General features: G+C 43.5%; 1 protein-coding gene across 1 annotated transcript; it reads left to right on the forward strand.

Annotated features, from left to right (window-relative positions):
- Window positions 1–5,166: 5,166 nt before the first annotated feature.
- Window positions 5,167–15,240, forward strand: Gsto1 (glutathione S-transferase omega 1). The gene is made up of 6 exons (XM_021191855.2): window positions 5,167–5,274; window positions 5,367–5,475; window positions 8,113–8,335; window positions 10,355–10,453; window positions 13,815–13,921; window positions 14,699–15,240. Exons 1-6 carry the CDS (start codon window positions 5,241–5,243, stop codon window positions 14,850–14,852), a joined length of 726 nt encoding a protein of 241 aa, XP_021047514.1. The 5' UTR covers window positions 5,167–5,240; the 3' UTR covers window positions 14,853–15,240.
- Window positions 15,241–15,539: the final 299 nt, after the last annotated feature.

The following is a 15,539-nucleotide window of genomic DNA, read 5'->3' on the forward strand; positions in this document are numbered from 1 at the left end:
TCAAAGTAAAGTTTAAAGTTTAAATTCAAGATTTATAAAAGGTCAATCAGGCTGTAGAACTTATAAAGGCATTACAAGATGGGTTGCCTACTTCATATAAAATTATTATTATTATTATTATTAATTATTATTATCATTGTTTTGTTTTGTTTTTCAAGACAGGGTTTCTCTGTATAGTCCTGGCTATCCTGGAACCCACTCTGTAGACCAGGCTGGCTTCAAGCTCAGAAATCCACCTGCCTCTGCCTCCCAAGTGCTGGGATTAAAGGCGTGCCACCACGCCCGGCTATCATATAAAATTATTATAGATTTGAAAGTTTGTTTTTTCCTTTGCATCCTGTTAATTGTAAAGAGTTTGCTTCTAGTGAACTGGTGACCATTAAAAAGTTTTGCCCCTAGGTATGGCTAATAGTCTTACATTATGTAAGAAACTTTTATTTTCTCGGCTTCAATACAAGAAGGTAAGACTTTGAATCTTTCAGTGTACTGTTTCTTAAATGAAAAGTAATTTATTAGCAAATGCCTCTAAATAAACATTTACTTCAAATCTTTGCTGTCACATAATGAACTTTAAAGTTCTAGAGAGTAGCTGTTGCTCCATATAAGAGATTCAGAGGCAATATCTTTTTAATATTTAGGGTTTTAGTTATCCCAGAAAAATTGTGGTACAAGAAATTTTAAGAAAAAAAGGGATGTTGCTTATTACAAATTATTTTTGAAAGTTTCCAGGAGATGTTAATTGGCTAAGACCTTACCTTAAACTCACCACATAAAAACTTAAGCCTTTGTTGGATGCTATCAAGTGAGATTCAGATTAACTGGTGAGAAACAAAAAAGCTTTGCAGAAAGTAGAGAAAGCTGTGATCAATTGTTTTCAATTATAGTCAATGGTAATCAAATATTAGCTGCTTATTCTAGTTATTGTTACTCAATTTGCACACAGCAATTCTTTGACAAAAAAAAACATTAATGTAGAATCATCTTCCTCCATGTACAAGTAAAGTTTTAACATTTTATTATGGCGCTGAAATTTAGATGCCAAAAAAAAAAAAAAATCTCCTTGCTGAGCGAGTGCCTTATAATAGTCTACAACCAGGCCTAGGTGAAGTGAAAGGTCCACTTATTGGCACATGGCATGATCCTGTTCAGGTGTTTAATATGGGGAAGAGGGGGCATGTTTCTGTTTTTATTTTCCACAGAATGCTGCAGGAGCATGCTACCTTCCAGAATGATTCGTGTGACAGGCTGACCTATGATTTGCTGAGTGCCCTGACAATGGTGACAGGAAAAGCTGTATTGGGCGCACAGAGAAGGAAGCAGGGAGAACAGACACTTGCAAGGAGAACGAAGAGACTCTCCCTAGCTCCTGCCACAGACTGCGGCAATGAGAGCCGACCTGGTGTCAACTTGGGGACACTAAAGAAGCTGACTCATGAGGCGGAGGGACAGGTACAGAGAATGGACACGACGCTTTCGTCAGAGACAATGTGTTTGGCCATTCAGGCCAACTCCCCTTTAGCTGTGAAAGCTTGTGTTCCTTACCAGTTTGCTATATTGTTAGAAAATTTTGATAGAGTTAAGATCACCAATCTTGGCAAGTCTTTTCATATTCATTGTAATTCTTGTCAATTAACTAACTGTGTAGACCCTAATTTAGATAAGGGATCGGCTGTTATGATTTTGTTAAAGAAACCTGCTTATGTTTTGCTGCCTGTAGAGTTAGGATATGATCCTTGGTTTAAATATTCAGAAATGCAAACTTTGAAAAGGTTAAATGAGCTTAGAAGACCAAAGAGATTTGCTGCAGCTCTGATTTTAGAATTACTGCTTTAATTGCAGTTTTAACTTCTTTTGCAGTATCTACCACAGCCTTAGTTCAGCAGCTACATACCTCTCATTTTGTTAATGATATGCATAGGAATATTTTCGTAGCTTTGTCAGAGCTACATATTATAGATAAGAGACTGGAGGCAAAGATTAATGCTTTTAAAAAAGGTAGTTTTAGCAATAGATTGAGACAGGATATAGCAAATATTAAGGCTAGGTAAACAGAAATTTCAGATATTAGCAGAAGCCATTTGGATACTTGGAACATTGATGAATTGACCAGAGATTTAAAGAATAACCTAAGTGCATTGTTTTATATTTTGGGCAGATAAACCAAGCAGCAGACCAGGCCAAGGTGTTCCATGTGGGAGAGGTTTATTATGCGGGAATGGGGAGGCAGCGAAGCAGGTAGAAGGGTAGAGAAGAGGAGAGAGAGAGAGAGAGAGAGAGAGAGAGAGAGAGAGAGAGAGAGAGAGAGGGGAGGGGTTGGCTTCCTCTCTTATACAGAAAGTGACATCACACCAGTGAGGGCGGGAACTGAGCCAAGTGGATTGTGGGATAGAAGATCTTTGCCCTGGCAATGCAGGTAAAGAGTCACATGTTTAGGCGGGGCTTGCAGTATCCTGGTGCTAACACATTGAACTATTGGATTATACAATAGACTAGAATAGGAACTATGGCCCCTGCCCCTGGCTTCTAAGATTAAGCTGACCTTAGGTGGGGCTGCTTTTGATCCCAGTTGTTAACATTGAATTTTATCCCAGATGGTTCCTGCCAGTCCTTTGTGTTTGCATTCCTCTGTTTTGTGTAACAATCCAGTAACCTCATTGTACCTTGGTGGTGTGTCACCTAACTTCCCTATTTTCTTCTGTATAAAAAGTTTGATGCTCGATTTGACAAATTACATTCAGATCCAACACACTCTCTCGTGTCTGCGTCTGTCTGTCAATTCTCGCTGACTCTATGCCCATCTGTCTGAACCCCTGATTCCTACGGATTGAGGGGTGCCAACTAGGCCCAGTCCGTGGTACCCAACTAAGTCATTTTCCTCGCCTCTCCATTTAATTTAAGCTGCTTTATTTGTGAGCCATTTGTCCCTGCACGGCTTCTTATTGTGAGGTATATGTGTGTATGTGTATATATATATTCACTGACCAGACTCTGGGCCTTTCTAGCTTGTTCATTCAACTCTTTAGCCGCCAGTATCTTTCCATGGAAACTCTAATGAAGTCTGTTTTCCCTGCTATGGACAACTACAGACTTAATGAAATCAAACAGAAAAGTTTATGTAACCAAAGTCTTAGGCTAGAGGCCCAACTCTGACCCAAAGAAATAAATGAAAGTAATCGTAAAAATGTATGAAAAGGTTTTAATCAAAATTGTCATTTAATTGTTTCATCCTTTAAGCCATGCTGACATGCTGTAGATTTAAATAGAGGATGAATTTGGAGGAGTGTTGAGAGGCAATCTATTAAACAGTGCTGGCCAGGTTATGGCTTGGTCAGGCTGTGGTTTGGTTGAACAGTGGCTCAGTCTGTTTTTACAAGATGACCTTGAAGGAGTCTTTATCCCTTGTGTGGACAATTTGGTTCCCAAAGGATGGTGGCTTCTGTTTGGGGATAATTTTCTTTTTTTCTTTTTGTTTTTTTCGAGACAGGGTTTCTCTGTGTAGCCCNGGCTGNCCTNGAACTCAGAAATCTGCCTGCCTCTGCCTCCCGAGTGCTGGGATTAAAGGCGTGCGCCACCACGCCCGGCTCTGGGGATAATTTTCGCATGAGATGATCTATCTCCTGAATCCTTTTACTCCCAGAATTCATGGTGTCTTTGGGTTTATAGGAATGACTGGAGCTTATCTGGAACATTCTCTGATATCTGGAATGAGATGTTATAAAAGCTAATAGTCAGATATTTTAACTATTCGTAACTTATAGAAATAAAAGTTTGTATTAAAACACCATCTGCGAGGCAGTTAATAAGACCTTCAACAACTTGAACTTGATCTTGTCAATATAGATTATAAGTTAGACAGTATGAAATTACCCATCACTCTCCTGAAAAGTTACAGGAGGTTGCTGCATTGGGTGGACACATCTGGGCAGTGAAGGTGGACATTACATAGAAGGTTAAAAACTATTTCTTATCGCTAGGGTTTTTAATTTTTCATCTTCTTGCAATATAGTCGATTCAGATTGATCTCTTCAGGTTAATTATTGAAGGTTACAGCTACAAAATATATAGTCCTGTCGCATTTTGACTGTGGCCAATAGAGATATATGCCCAGATGTTTGAGGGCTATATTCTCAGCTGCTAGGACTTAGGCATGATCCTTACTATAATGGCCACCAGGAACGTAGCACAGTGGTTTTCTGTAACTGTATATTTTTCTTTCTTTATTTGAAGAATTCACTTTGGCACTTTGTTCTGTAGTTCTAGTGAGCACAAGGAGAAGCCAGGATCAAAACTGGAGCTAGCTCCAAGGGCATTCTCTGCTTCTCCAGTAATAGAGCTGGAAACAAAACCCAGGCACACTCTTTCATAAATAGCCCCGGAGTTAGTAGCTTTTGTTCACTAGCTATGTGAATCCTGGCGTGCAAGCTCTCCTCACGCCTAAGTAAGAAGACAGCAGATTTCGCATGCCCTCTGGCCAGATCCCCCCCCCCCCCATGGACTCAAAAGGCTAAATTCCCTCAGCCCACTTTGTTTAAACCAGCGTGTGCTCTTTCTAGGCTTCCAGACAAATGTTTTATGGATGGAATTTTGAAAGCACAACCGTGTCCGGAGGCTAATAACATCCAGATGTGTGCTCATTTCTATTATGCCAAAATATGCCTCTGTAAGTGACTATGGGGATGGCAGCTTATACTAAGCTAGTACTGACAGAAGAAAAGACTGTCCAGGTGGCTAGACCACCTCCAGGGAGTCATAGGTTACACCTAGACCCCTCTGGAATGTTGGAAATTTGGGGGCAGAGCTAGAGCTCACATACCAGTAGAGTGGGTGTGGGAGGTATGGAGGTCAGGGCCAGAGTCCTGTATGAAGGCAGACAGGAAACCTGCCTGAAGGGATGGGGTGGCTCTCTCTGAGCATCTCTGCTTTGGCCATCTCCAGGTGGTCATCACGTGACACAAGAAACCACAAGTCCCCTTGTGTGGAGGCGGGGTATGTGTCTCTGGTTTTGTTCCTCCTTGCACTACCTTGCAGCGAACCTGGGAGCCCACCGGTCAATGTTACACAGCATCAGGATCCATCCGCAGCGGCCGAAGCTTTCCCTTTAAACTCGGGGGCGGCTCCGGGCCAGGAGGCGCGGTCTGGGCGGGGCTGAGTTCTAGGACACTGAATAAGACCTCGTGGTTCCAGAGTCGCCCACAAACGGGAGCAGGACCCGCGTGGCTCTCGGCTTACACGGCACAGCGATGTCTGGAGCATCCGCCAGGAGCCTGGGGAAGGGTGAGGCTGCCGGTGGCGGGGACGCTCCGGGTACCGGGGATGCCCGGGATCACCGTGCGATCCGGGCCGTGACCGTCTCCTCTCTCCTGCAGGAAGCGCGCCCCCCGGCCCGGTCCCGGAGGGCCTGATCCGCGTCTACAGCATGAGGTTCTGCCCCTTCGCTCAGAGGACGCTGATGGTCCTGAAGGCCAAGGGAATCCGGTGAGGACGAGGGTGACGACTCCCGAGCCGCTGGCGGCCCGCTTCAACCCCTCGGGGCGTTGGCTTTGTGTTCAGGGGGAAATATTCTCAGCCTTTTGTAAGAGACTTTAGTTACTCACTCTTTTTTTCAAGGGGAGAATTGTCATGGACTCTAGGGCTCTGGGGCAGCCTGTTTAAGCAGTCTGGGGCTCAAAAAAGGCGCCCCCCCCGCCCCCGTGATGTTGGTGGAACCTCAAGATTTACACAAGATTGCGGAACCCTGGGCAGCTGTCTCAGCTCGGGTCCTGGGATTCTTGGTGAACTGGAGGCTTGCTTCATGCTGCACAAAGGTCACCAGCCTAGCAGAGTTCTGAGCCATGTGCACAGCCATTTGGGTTGTAAACACAGGGAAGTGTCAGTCAAGCGTCTGCAAAGCCTCCGGATCCAAACAGTCTTTGACCTACGCGTTATCTACAGTTGGCGAGTCTTTTGGCTTTTCCCCGATACCATGTTCGTTGGACCATTTCCCTTCCAATGTCTTGGGGGATCTTTTGAACAAGTATTAGACACCTGCTGTTTGAAAGCTCACCCTTAAGAAAAAATTCATGTATACAGTTACAATTCGTAAACTACTTTTAGTCTGTGGGGAGAATTGGCTAGGCAGGTAGTTCTTTTCCCTAAATGTTAAAATATGTAACCTAAGGAAGTATTTGAAAATTAACTGTCACTTTGTAACGATTTTAATTTCATTTGGATGGGAGATTTGGTTTTGAACACAAGAAAATATTTTTTTTCTTAAAAAGCAATTTTTCTATATTAGTTGGAACTTTCACTCTAAAAATAAATCAAACTGAATAGAAAAAAAAAGATATTGTTCTAAAACAATGAGAGAGTCCAAGAACAGGGCACAATGCCTTGTGTGATGTTTCCTACTGAAACTCTGTGTGGAAAAGAATTATATTTCGCACCAGGATTTTCCAAAACAACATTGAAATTACTTTACCATAACAGGGGTGGGGGCCCTAACGGGGAGAAGGGTTACTTCAGATAGTTGTTCACAGACTGATTTTGAACCAGGAAACTTTTCCTGGGGCAGTGGCATCTTACACAGGGCGTGTGTGTTGCATACTCTCTGTAAGGAGCATCCTCCAGCCAGTGGGCTCAGTGTGCTGAGTGTTGGCTCAAAATGCCAAGCTTCTAGCCTTCACTTGTGTTCTTCATCTCCAGAGCCCAGGACTTGCCTTCCATTTTCAAAATATAATTAATTCTCAGAGATGGACACTATTCTATGGCAAAGGCTTTGGTTTTTCCCATGACAGATGGCTTGTATGTTCATTATTCTGTAAACCTTTTAACATGCTTGCACACACACACACACACACACACACACACTTCAGTGTTCACACTGGCTATTTGTTCTTATGAAGGATTATGCATTGAAATCCATAAGCTAAATCTGATTTGTTGTGGGTGAAGATACAGGAAATGAGACGTGTTGGGATGGCTTACTTTTGAGTGGTCTCTCCTAGTGGACATCGTGCCTGATTTGAGTTATCCGGACATCTCTTTAAGGATTTGAATACTTTCCTTTCTCTTACAGTCTCTGCAGGATACAAGGCGTACACAGTTACAATCTGGATATAGCCTGACTCCAATGGATTCTTTTTTTATTTATTTTGTATACTTTTTAAAAATTATTTTTCTGTTCATGTGTGTGCACTTGTGCATGCGTTTATGTGCTTGCAGGATGCCACAGAGCAGAAGAGGGCATTGGATCCCCATGTACCGGAGTTATGACCCCTGATGTGGGTCCTGGGGACTGAACCCAAATCCTTTGCAAGAGCAGCAGGTGCCCTTACACTGTCTGTCTAGCCTCATACTTTTTATGATTTAGAAACCTTTTTAAAGAAAACACACCAAAGCTGGGTGTGGTGGCGCACGCCTTTAATCCCAGCAGAGGCAGGTGAATTTCTGAGTTCGAGGCCAGCCTGATCTACAGAGTGAGTTCCAGGACAGCCAGGGATACACAGAGAAACCCTGTCTTAAAAAAAAAAAAAAAAAAAAAAAAAAGGTCCATTTTATGAGATTTTTTTAGGATTAAAAAAAATACCCTTGTAAACAAGGATTTCAAAATTCATATTAGCAAAATGTATTCAGTTGAGTCCATTCAACTCATTTTGAACTGAATCAAAATGAAATGAGGTTTTGTCAGGCTGATTCCAATATATTGAGTGGACATGTGCACAATCCAGTTGGTTGCCTCCTGTCAGGATGCAGAAGACACCAGCCTTTCCATGTTTAGTTAGTATCGCACTGTTCACCATGGTGCACTGCCAATGGCCGCTGACAAATGAGTGGATAATGACAATGCTCAATACATGGTATTCCACTGTTCAAGAGAAGGAAAGTCTAAAGTGTGTGACCGAGGTGGATCATGGAGATGCTAAGTGAAGCAAGTCAGATGAACAGAAAAGTGAACATTGGCTGCTCGCCTGCAGGAGGGCATCTGGCCCAGGGTCTTAAACTGTGGGTGCAGCGCGGTCAGAACTCTCCTCCTCCATCCAAGGCTCCTCCACTAAGTGGATGGTGGACTCGGTCCACACTGATTCTGGGAGACAGAAACTGCCTTGCTCTCTTCAGTAGCCTTGTATCTTTCAGGCACGAAGTCATCAATATCAACCTGAAGAACAAGCCCGAATGGTTCTTTAAGAAGAATCCCTCTGGGCTGGTGCCGGTTCTGGAGAACAGCCAGGGTCACTTGGTCACTGAATCCATCATCACTTGTGAGTACCTGGATGAAGTGTACCCAGAGAAGAGGTTATTTCCAGATGACCCCTACGAGAAGGCGCGCCAGAAGATGACCCTTGAGTTATTCTCTAAGGTGTGTTTGAAAAAAAAAAAATTAAAACCAAAACCAAAACCAAAACCCTTGTTTTGTTCTAGGCTAAATCAGCACTGCCTTTGTGACAGTTCAGGCACTGGGGACCTTAACCAAATTCACCATGCCCTGCCACTCTGTGCTCCCTGCTTGCCTTGCAGTCAGCCCAGCCCTCCAGGCTCTTTTGCCTGACCCACCCCTGGTGAAAATATGTTTTTTAAGTCTGCCACACATTCTCCCTTCTCTCCCAGTTCTCACTGCGTGTCTTCTCTTGTTTTCACTAAGATTGGTCATTTTTGATATTTATGCTTTGTCCTGCTGCCTTTCTGAAACATGGCCAGGCTGCTCAGGACTACAGCTCTGTTCCTCACTGAGCTTCTCCTCATTGAGGCTGTTGGCCCTCTGCCCTCAGAACTGCCTGCCTTCTTGGCCTTGTTGCCCCAAGAACATGAGGACTGAGTTTCCCCTGCTGGTCGGTCGCTCACTATCTGGGTGTGCGAATAGTTTGGGAAGCTTCATACTGTGCATTTTGGGCCAGCCTCCCTGTTTTACTTCTAGTGGGTTAGTTCACCTGTGAATAGATCCAACATGGATCGGCTAGAGCAGACTCTGACACTGGTTCCTATTGTGTCAGCTCTTAATTGTCACTGCCAGTCTTTAGCAGGGACAGTGCACTGAGGTCTCTGGGGGAATGTGCCTGCATCTTAATTAGCATCAGAGTGGATTCATTCAAATCAATATTAGTAAAGAGACGGCCAACAGGTATGTTTTTAGACACCAAGAATAGCAGTGCTCCACTACATACGTTCAGATGAGTTACTTCCATAGTATGCTAAGTCTATAAAGGAATATTTTATCTATGAATGAAGAAAGAGCTTTTTAAAAGTATTTAGAAGAAGGGAGATTGACAAGGAGAACATTCTGTTTTGGAGATATTGCAAATGGCAAGGGAGTTATCTGCTTAGTAGGATAACAGTGAAAGAATAGTGGAGGTGGCTAGAACATTTATATGTCATACTGGGGAGATGAAAAATTAGTGTCAGGATGGCTGGGGATGCTCTGTGGGCAAGAGTGCTTCTGCAAGCACGAGGGCTAAGGTGCAGCTCCTCAGCACCCACATAAAAAGCTGGGGTGGCTGTGTGTGCCTGTGAGCCCAGCATCACATCGTGTGCGTGTGCATGTGCGTATGTGCGTACGTGTGTGTGTGTGTGTGTGTGTGTGTGTGTGTGTGTTGGCTGGGGGTGGGGGATGAGCAATACCCAGATCCAGAAAGCTTACACTGCAGTGAGCCCAGCCGGAACAGCAATCTTTCTTCTGACTCAGTGAAAGATTCTGTGGTGGCAGTAAGATTGCAGACGACAGAAGAAGTCACTGATGTTCCACTTTGACCCCATGTGCACATACACGGGTCTGTTACACCTGCACACCCCTGTGCATATAGCTCCTCCCCAACACATGCACACACACACAGAGTGTGGTCAGGGCATGCCTGTAACACCAGTCAGTACCCAGGTGACTGAGGCAGAAGGTGATGGTGTCTCTTGTCTGTTATAGAGGTGGTGGCAGTGGCTGCAAGACTAAATTCTGGGGAAGCAATGCAAGAGCAAATATCTAGTTACCTCAGCATGCAGCAGTACAAATGCCCGTTAGTGCTCGCTGGCACTGGCAGCAGCTGGTACCTCTTGGCTAGTCTATTTCTCAGTATTATTTTAGAAATTTCCCATAGTTCCAGGCCTATTTGTTCAATTCTAGTGCACTCAGTGTCCATTTATGAGATTTCTGGTTCAAACTTGATAAGTGGGTTCCGTTATCTGCAAATGACAAAATCTGGAGCAGCCCCACATCCTAGTCTACAAAAGAGGTTTGAAATGCCAGGCCATGGTTTCTGTAAACACTGCGATTTGGGCTACCCTTGGTCAAGCACTCTGGAGGGATTCTAGTATGTTTGTTATGTGTGTGTTGGCAGGGCAGGCCAGGGCATTAGCTTCACCCTGATAAACTAAACACTTATTTTCCCTTCAGGTGCCGCCTTTGGTTACAAGCTTTGTTAGGGCGAAGAGAAAGGAAGACTATCCGGGCCTAAGGGAAGCGTTGGAGAGAGAATTCAAGAAGCTAGAGGAGGTACTTGCTTCTCTTGGCCTTCACCGTAAGAAATGACAATCTATATCTGCATTTCTTTGTGCCTTTACAAGCTCACACTCCAAATCACTGACAATTAGAAATAGTATCCAGTCAAAAATAAATCACAACAGATTTCTGTAAGCTCTTCTACGCATGATATAAATCAAGACGCCTAAAAGTACCATCATTGACTTTAGTTTTAGTTTTTTGAGACAGGTGTCCCAGGCTAGCCACAAACCCACTGTTCAGCCCATACTGGCCTTAAACTCGTGATCCTCCTGCCTCAGCCATGTGAACGCTAGTGTTACAGGCATGCCTGACTACACATGGCTTATGGCTTGAGGTCCTTAGGACATCAACATTAAAATAACACCCAGGTTTCCCAGTTTTTTATTGTCCCCATTTTCTATTCTTGTTTTCAGCCTATGCTCATATATTTAAAATATAGATACCACTTCTTTCCTCCTAACGTAGTCATGGAGAAGCAGAAGCACTTCCTTCCATTGGTGTATCCTGGCATCCAATCCTAAGCATGGAGTTCCTTCCAGTATATATATATTTTCACTCTATTCTTAAGATTTTATTTTTGTTACTTTTGATTATGTGTATGCAAGAGGATGGTACAGGTGGGTGTGGCCATAGGTGTTGGATCCCCTGGAGCGGGAGTTACAGGCATTTCTGAGCCACCTCATGTGTTCCTCTAGAGAAGCAGGTCATGCCCTTATTCCCATCCATGCCCTTAAGCATCCATCTCTCCAGTCTTAATCTGCTAATTCTTACACTGTAAATGCTCAGTGTTCCTGGCACCTGTTACATTGACAGAATGTTCCCAGAGCCATCCCTTTAGCCTGATGCTTGGGGTCTCTAAGTGTCCCTGCTTACTTACCAGGCCAAGGACACCTGATATGGGTCCACAGCAAAACTTAAGTTGTGGCAATTTTTATTGGGAGCAATCAGAATTTTTATTCCTTTATCAGGAACAGAATATAATGGCAATTGCCAGGATCAATACGGTTGTAGTTGCCAGGATACAATGACATTTGCAAGCTATACCTGGTACACCAGATCATTAAGAGCAGTTGTTCTGTCAAGCTTCCACACTTCCTTGACTACCAAGGGAATACAGAGAACCACAGAGAGGCCCGAATGCTCGGCTCCACTGCCCGAGGGAGTGCCTCTATTTCTCAGGAACTGAAAGGCTCACAAGTGCCTGGGAAAACTACAGACTCTAACCTGAAAACCCTGTGACTCATGCAAGGCCGACTTCATGATTCCCTGAAGTGGTCTTACAGGTAGATTTTTCTGGTACTGAGCTATCTTAGTGTCACTGGGATGGCAGCTTGGTCTTAGTGGACTTTCCTGTGTATTATAGGCTTAATTAATGAAAGATTTCTCTTTGTGTACTCATGGGTTTAACTCATAATTTAGCATTCTGACATCTTTATTTGGGTCTGGCATCATGAATTTTCTAATCTCCTAAAATAACTTCTCTTTAATGGGGCATTTTGATTTGTGCCTACAGTAGTGTATAGTTCAGTTTCTTTACTGGTAGTTCTTTGTGGAGTTATATGTTTGTTCTTAAATCAAATTTTCTAATTCCTGCTTTTCTGTGAGACAGCATGGAAGTTGGAATCAGGTTCTTATTTTAGTGGAGAGAAGACAAATAATCATAAAGACATGAACAATCTATCCACAGTGCATAATATTACAAGGATCTCCAAGGAAAACCAGAGACTGTTTATAATGGGAAAGTTGGTTTGATTCTGGTCTTCTAAAAATCCTTTGGCTGTGTTATAAGTAGATAATGAATTTTAGTCATATGCACCCTATATCCTTCAGATTTAATTAACCTAATAATACTCTCGATTTCCCTCTTCGGTGAAACCTTCGCATCAATTCACCTTATGTTTCAGAAACATCCGATTTGGACTTTAGGGTTATCCAAATAATTGTCACCTGTTTAACTGTCAATTCTCTCTACTCCTAGGATGTTTTAACTGTGTTTCCAACTAAAAACTTACATGCAGAGAAGCACCTCATGCATAAAAGTGCATCTTGACAAATAAAAAAACAAACAAACAAAAAACAAAAACGAACACATCATAGTCCCGAGCATCTGTATTAAGAGCCAAGAGCTGAGTTTAGGTTGTTTCCTACTTTATACAAATGCAGCTGTGTACTGTGCAGGTTTTAATGGCTTCTTGCATTCCACTTTAGGGTTATAAGATTCATTTACGTTATGTGTCGTTCCTTCCTGCTTGCAGTAAGTGTTCTAAGGTTTGATTGTATCAAAACTTCTTTACTCTGGACAAATAACACGGTCTGGTTGAGCTATTCCATCAGTTTGGGGATCTCTGACCACTAGGGTCTCATCAGAGGAACATGTTGCATGAAACAAGAAGGAAATCTGGTTCAACATGACTCTGGAGTGGTGGGTTCAAACACCTAGAGTCAGACAGACATCGGGCAGTTTGTTTTAGGCAGTTTTAAACACACCGCAGTCCTCTGTGCACACAGGCATCATTCCAGTGAACTGTTCTCAAGGTACATGTCTGTGAAGATGGGCTCTGGAGATAGGTTACATGTATTATCTTAAGGGCCTCTGGGAGGATATGGTGTGGTCTTGGTCATACAGATAGTAGAGAGGTCATTGGGCTATCAGCCACTGTGGATGAGCCCCTGGCCATGCAGATAACACAGAGGTCGGCTAGACTGTTAGCCACCCCCAGGCCTGGCTGTGGAAGCTTTTGGGAAGCCAGGTATGGCTTGGCCCTACAGAGAACACAGGGGTGACCTAGGCTACTAGCCGCCCCCATCCCCAGCCTTCTGGGTAGAACAGGTTATACACCTTTTCTTTTGAGAAGACAACCCTGTGTGTTTAACATTCCTGGTTTCCCTGTTGCTGTCTGTGAGCACAAGGACCTTTGTACTCCCAACATATCTGTATATTATGGCAGTTTCAACCTGTGGGTTGTGACCCCTTTGGGGGTCAAATGACCCTTTCACAGAGATCACCTAAGTCCATTGGAAAACACAGATATTTACATCATGATTCATAGTAGTAACAAAGTTACAGATAGGAAGTAGAAATGAAAATGACTCTATGGTTGGGGTCACCACAGCATGAGGAACTGTGTTAAAGGGTCTCAGCATTAGGACGGTTGAGAACCAGTGGCATACTATCTGTCAGATTTCCGTTAAGAACTGCTGGGTTATGGAGGGTTTTGGATCATATTAAAATCCAACTTGACTATATCAGGATAGCAGGAGACTTAGACATTCTCTACCTAATTTGCCTCTGTTGTTTTTAATGATGTTTTTCTATCTGCACAAGTAAACTTCTTTTTCCTTTAACAATCAGGCTTTGACCAATAAGGAGAAGGCCTTCTTTGGTGGGGATTTAATCTCTATGGTTGATTATCTTATTTGGCCTTGGTTTCAACGACTGGAAGCACTGGAGCTCAATGAGTAAGACATTTGAATATTTTGTGCATAGTTTAGTGTGAGAGCTGTATTATTATATATGGATATATGGAATTTTTCTGAACCTAGATAGATATTGATATCACTGGCATGAATTGAGCCAGCAAGAGGGGAACGTCCTGGGGGTACACACAACCTGTCAGGTCACCCATTCGTTCCCACGTTCAGCCCATGGGAGGATGAGACATCTGTCTATGATATCAGGGTCTTAAAATTTACCCTCTGCTGGCTCAAAGTCCACACGGGTGTAGATAATTTATGTTAGTCATATGTAACCTACATCAGTACAAGTTTAATTAACCAAATAGTGTTCTTCATTCCCCTGTTTGTTGAAACCTTAGTATTAACACATCTTTCTTACTTCCTTCCTATTGTAAGAGTTCCACACTGCTTTTTAAACTCATGCTTTGAGTTTGTAGTCAGCCACGATGGCTTACTTCTATGTCCTAGAACCCATGGCAATCTGGGGCTACCTCTATTCCCGTTTCCTATAGAACGTTGGTGTTTAAGGCAATTGTCTGGCCGTCTCTCAGTTTGAAGTTCTGCTGACTGACCACGCAACTCTCAACTCGGCTTCCTCTTCTGAGAAACAAAGACCCCAATGCCACTCAAAGCTAAAGCCTTTTAGTCTATGGCTTGCATTTTAAAGAGTTGTGTTTCAAGATCAATTTTAAGAGTTTAGGGGGACTGTGGTGGTGGGCGAGACTCTGGGGGGCTGGTCTAGTTCCTCTGGCTCACAGCTCTCATCTTGTCTTCCCACAGGTGTTTAGCCAACACCCCAAAACTCAAGCTCTGGATGGCAGCCATGCAGGAAGACCCTGTGGCATCCTCCCACATCATTGATGCCAAGACTTACCGCAATTATTTACATCTCTACCTACAGGACAGCCCAGAGGCCTGTGATTATGGGCTCTGAAGGGCAAGAGCCCTCAGCAAATGCTGTTTCCCCTCACTGATTGAATAATGATTGCTTATTTTACCCAGTATTCTCACTGGTTCCTTTCTCATAATTTGACCTTATGGACTAAGTGGGTTTCCCCCAGGCCCCACTACTGCATTTCTGTTTCAGAACAATCCGTTCTAATGGTCCTGACAGTCTTCACTGCCACCACCCCCAAGACCATCACCTCTGGTTTGATCCAGACTTCTAGATTTGGATTTCAAGAAAAATGTCAAGTTTTTTGATTTCTCATGTCTGAAAACTGTGATTTCCCCATTCTTTCCATCATTATATCTTATTCCTCTTGTGAGCATCAAAAACTGAGTCCAAACCACCTCAGGTCAACATGACTGGGTAGCCTCTTGCTTGAGCTCTCAGCTTCTAATTTCTGTGTGTGTGTGTGTGTGTGTGTGTGTGTGTGTGTGTGTGTGCCGCGCTCGCGCACACGGGATCCCTTGGAGCTGGTGATCCTGGCAGAGGCTGTGGGGTGATGGGAAACGAATCTCCCTTCTGGAAGAGCAGCAAACACCAAACGATCTCACTAGCCCCTACTTCTAGCTCTTTCAAAGCCTTCCTTCCAAATAAGGCAGATATAGTTCTGTCTTATATAGGTGTGTCACATGCAATACCGTTAAGGTCACATCAGCCATATAGGTATATAAG

The sequence above is a fragment of the Mus pahari genome, chromosome 1, assembly GCF_900095145.1.
Source record: "Mus pahari chromosome 1, PAHARI_EIJ_v1.1, whole genome shotgun sequence".
NCBI lineage: Eukaryota > Metazoa > Chordata > Mammalia > Rodentia > Muridae > Mus > Mus pahari.